We start from the raw sequence: 4,650 nt of genomic DNA, 5'->3' as shown, positions 1-4,650 counted from the left end.
GGTGAAATAAAAAAACAAGCTTTGATGTTATTCAGAAGTAACATATCATTGTATTCCTTGCTAAAGAAAGTAAATTCTTACAGAGGCCAAATACTGATATGTCTTTGTCTGCACTTTCAGCATCTCTGATACAAGTAGTACCATATTGAGCCCATATGTCCAGTTGCATCATAATTGGTTAGCTCAAGTGATTGACCAGCGCCCGGCTAACCACTTCCTGCAAGATGGATCTTTATAGGTTCCCCCTTGACACCCAGAGCTGCAGCATCACCTTTAAGTCCATGATACACAGAGGTAACCCCCCCTCACACACGTGTCTTTGTACCTTAGCCTCTTTCATCAACTCCTTTTTCTCATCTCCTTTTCAGAGGGCTGTACTATACAAACATGTAACATCAACAAAATATTTTCTCTTCAGCATCAGAAATAAAATTGCGGGCATTCGCCAGCACCACTGCAGTGAACCACATAGCTAGGGAGAGCATGACTACACTGGATGAATGGGACTTCCTGGGCATTGCTATGACTGAGGAAGAACTAAATTATGGTGGTGATGAAAAATGGCATCAGCTAATATACAAGGTATTAATTGAGGCAAATGACAGCATGATTTAAAAATAGAATGACTGTTGTTATGTGAGGACTATTTCATAATTTACGAGACTAATACAAACTGAAGGGATCACACTTGTCCCTTTCATAATTATATTAAGTATTTTCATAAGTATTTTTTGTCTATTGTGCATTCTAATTTATATGATCCTTTTCCCCTTCCATACAGATCACCTTACGAAGGAGGCCACTATTATATATAATCAACCTTGTGGTACCAATCGCCTTTTTTCTTGTGTTGGATTTGGCCTCCTTTTTCATCAGTGAGGCCAAAGGGGAAAAGCTAGGCTTCAAAGTGACCATACTCTTGTCCATCTCTGTCCTATTGTTGATTCTCAATGACATCCTGCCCTCCTCAGCAAACAACCTGCCAGTGATAGGTGAGAGGTTACCACATTATAGGTTTACAGCACGGTAAATACAAGAACCCCCCCTCCACATTGTATTTAGCCTTATGTCATTTGCACAGTCTTATTCTCATCTTTATTCTGAGTATTTCCCCATAATCTCCTAAGTGTTTTCATTTTACAGTTAAGGTCGGAAGTTTACATACACCTTAGCCAAATACATTTAAACTCAGTTTTTTACAATTCCTGACATTTAATCCTAGTAAAAATTCCCTGTCTTAGGTCAGTTAGGATCACCACATTATTTTAAGAATGTGAAATGTCATAATAATAGTAGAGAGATTGATTTATTTCAGCTTTTATTTCTTTCATCACATTGCCAGTGGGTCAGAAGTTTACATACACTCAATTAGTATTTGGTAGCATTGCCTTTAAAATGTTTAACCTGGGCCAAACTTTTCGAGTAGCCTTACACAAGCTTGCCACAATAAGTTGGGTGAATTTTGACCCATTCCTCCTGACAGAGCTGGTGTAACTGAGTCAGGATTGTAGGCCTCCTTGCTCGCACACGCTTTTTCAGTTCTGCCCACAAATGTTCTATAGGATTGAGGTCAGGGCTTTGTGATGGCCACTCCAATACCTTGACTTTGTTGCCCGTAAGCCATTTTGCCACAACTTTGGAAGTATGCTTGGGGTCATTGTCCATTTGGAAGACCCATTTGCGACCAAGCTTTAAATTCCTGACTGATGTCTTGAGATGTTGCTTCAATATATCCACCTAATTTTCCATCCTCATGATGCCATCTATTTTGTGAAGTGCACCAGTCCCTCCTGCAGCAAAGTACCCCCACAACATGATGCTGCCACCCCGTGCTTCACGGTTGGGATGGTGTTCTTTGGCTTGCAAGCCTCCCCCTTTTTCCTCCAAACATAACGATGGTCATTGTGACCAAACAGTTGTATTTTTGTTTCATCAGACCAGAGGACATTTCTCCAAAAAGTACGATCTTTGTCCCCATGTGCAGTTGCAAACCGTAATCTGTCTTTTTTATGGCGGTTTTGGAGCAGTGGCTTCTTCCTTGCTGAGCGGCCTTTCAGGTTATGTCGATATAGGACTCGCTTTACTGTGGATATAGATACTTTTGTACCTGTTTCCTCTAACATCTTCACAAGGTCCTTTGCTGTTGTTCTGGGATTGATTTGCACTTTTCGCACCAAAGTACGTTTATCTCTAGGAGACAGAACGAGTCTCCTTCCGGAGCGGTATGACGGCTGCATGGTCCCATGGTGTTTATTTTTGCGTACTATTGTTTGTACAGATGAACGTGGTACCTTCAGGCATTTGGAAATTGCTCCCAAGGATGGCTGATTTCTTTTGGTCTTGGCTGATTTCTTTTGATTTTCCCATGATGTCAAGCATAGAAGCACTGAGTTTGAAGGTAGGCCGTGAAATACATCCACAGGTACACCTCCAATTGACTCAAATTATGTCAATTAGCCTATCAGAAGCTTCTAAAGACATGACATACTTTTCTGGAATTTTCCAAGCTTTTTGTAGGCACAGTCAACTTAGTGTATGTAAACTTCTGACCCACTGGAATTGTGATACAGTGAATTATAAGTGAAATAATCTGTCTGTAAACAATTGTTGGAAAAATTACTTTTGTCATGCAGAAAGTAGATTTCCTAAATGACTTTCCAAAACTATAGTTTGTTAACAAGAAATATGTGGAGTGGTTGAAAAACAAGTTTTAATGACTCCAACCTAAGTGTATGTAAACTTCCGACTTCAACTGTATATAATTGACATTTCCCTTTCTCCAGCTATTTACTGCATCGTAATCTTTGCCCTTACGGGCCTCAGCCTCCTGGAGACCATGCTGATGAGCTTCCTGATTGATATGGACAGCAGGGTTGATCAGGACGTCCAGACCTCTGCTAAGACCTGTGAAGAGACTCAAGAAGAGACTGAATGCCGAAGAGGTGAAATCTTTTGTCATTCTCATAAGAGATTGATTATGATCCAGGACATTACTGAGGCCATAGATGTAGAATATAATACCCCCAACACAATTGATTCGACTCCAGAAACTGCAAGAAAACCTTCCAATTTTCTTTTTAGAGCCTGAGAGAGATGCTGAGAGCAGCCTGGAGAAGGTGGACACCTTTAACAAGAAGGACCTCGATGGAGACTGGCTGAACAACCCCTACCTGCTGCAGCTGATCCTAAAGGAGGTGCAGAACGTACGGCAGGAATGGTTCTCTGTTAATGTGAGATGTGGCAAGAAGAAGCCTGGGTACTGGGAGAAAGTGGCCAGACGCATTGACCAGGCTTACTTTTGCCTTTATCTCATTACCACCATTACTTTTCTGATATTCATAAGTTTCATGTGGCTTCACTAACTATGCACAGTGCATTTACAATATATGAGGGTTTTTAGGCTCTTTGGGTTACTTATATGCACAATATTGGTACTTAATAGTAAATAATACTGGTAAATTCCAATAAATTATTCTTTATAAATAGCTGTTTCCCTGCAAGACCTGTAGACTAAAGCTTTTAATATATTTTGCATTAACTTCATTACCTAACCTGACTTAGGTTCACTTGGCTACTGTTTCTGTTGTTAAGGCTATTGTTCATGTCTATGATTGAGCTATCTGAAATTAAAAAAATACTATTTGCAACATTCTTTAAGTTGTTTCCAGTAGCGGTGCGTGGGAAACATCTATGGGCAAGCCCCCCCCCCCCCCCCAATTTTTTTAAAATCATATTACAACCTATGTGTTGTGATAATTGCATTGTTTGCTCTATTACCTGTTAGTTTGTGTGCCTTGCCACCGTGATATACAGTGCATTCGGAAAGTATTCAGACCCCTTGATTTTTTTTTACAGCTTTATTCTAAAATGTATTTTTTGTATAAAATTCTCATCAATCTACACACAATGCCCCATAATGACAAAGTGATAACAGGTTTTTAGAAATGTTTGCAAATTTATTACAAATTAAAAACTGAACTACCCTATTGACATAAGTATTCAGACCCTTTGCTTTGACACTCGAAATTTAGCTCAGGTGCATCCTGCTTCCATTGATCCTTCAGATGTTTCTACAACTTGATTGGAGTCCACCTGTGGCAAATTCAATTAATTGGACATGATACGGAAAGGCAAACACCTGCCTATATAAGGTCTCACAGTTGACAGTGCATGTCAGAGAAAAAACCAAGCCATGAGGTCGAAGAAATTGTCCGTAGAGCTCTGAGACAGGACTGAATCAAGGTACAGATCGGAGGAAGGGTACCAAAAAATTTCTGCAGCATTGAAGGTCCCCAAGAACACAGTGGCCTCCATCATTCTAACATGGAAGAAGTTTGGAACCAGCAATACTCTTCCTAGAGCTGGGCCCGGCCAAACTGAGCAATCTGGGGAGAAGGTCATTGGTCAGTGGGATGACCACAAACCCAATGGTCACTCTTACAGAGCTCCAGAGTTCCTCTATGGAGATGGGAGAACCTTCCAGAAGGACAACCATCTCTGCAGCACTCCACCAATCAGGCCTTTATGGTAGAGTGGCCAGACGGAAGCCACTCCTCAGTAAAAGGCACATGTCAGCCTGCTTGGAGTTTGCCAAAAGGCACCTACAGACTCTCAGACCATGAGAAACAAGTTTCTTTGGTCTGATGAAAC

General features: G+C 40.8%; 1 protein-coding gene across 1 annotated transcript; it reads left to right on the top strand.

The window, feature by feature from the left end:
• Positions 1-209: 209 nt before the first annotated feature.
• Positions 210-3,651, top strand: LOC123724066 (5-hydroxytryptamine receptor 3A). The gene is made up of 5 exons (XM_045720274.1): positions 210-294; positions 419-582; positions 782-992; positions 2,784-2,942; positions 3,082-3,651. Exons 1-5 carry the CDS (start codon positions 225-227, stop codon positions 3,360-3,362), a joined length of 885 nt encoding a protein of 294 aa, XP_045576230.1. The 5' UTR covers positions 210-224; the 3' UTR covers positions 3,363-3,651.
• The last annotated feature ends 999 nt before the right edge of the window (positions 3,652-4,650 follow it).

The sequence above is a fragment of the Salmo salar genome, chromosome ssa06 (assembly GCF_905237065.1).
Source record: "Salmo salar chromosome ssa06, Ssal_v3.1, whole genome shotgun sequence".
Classification (NCBI taxonomy): Eukaryota; Metazoa; Chordata; class Actinopteri; order Salmoniformes; family Salmonidae; genus Salmo; species Salmo salar.
This window is presented reverse-complemented; position numbering and strand designations above follow the sequence as displayed.

Excerpts from the sequence above, each read along its gene's own strand:
- LOC123724066 (XM_045720274.1), top strand. The coding sequence starts at position 225 with ATGGATCTTTATAGGTTCCCCCTTGACACCCAGAGCTGCAGCATCACC. Across the intron at positions 295-418 it reads TAAGTCCATGATACACAGAG|CATCAGAAATAAAATTGCGG; the intron begins GTAACCCCCCCT and ends TTTTCTCTTCAG. Across the intron at positions 993-2,783 it reads AAACAACCTGCCAGTGATAG|CTATTTACTGCATCGTAATC; the intron begins GTGAGAGGTTAC and ends CCCTTTCTCCAG.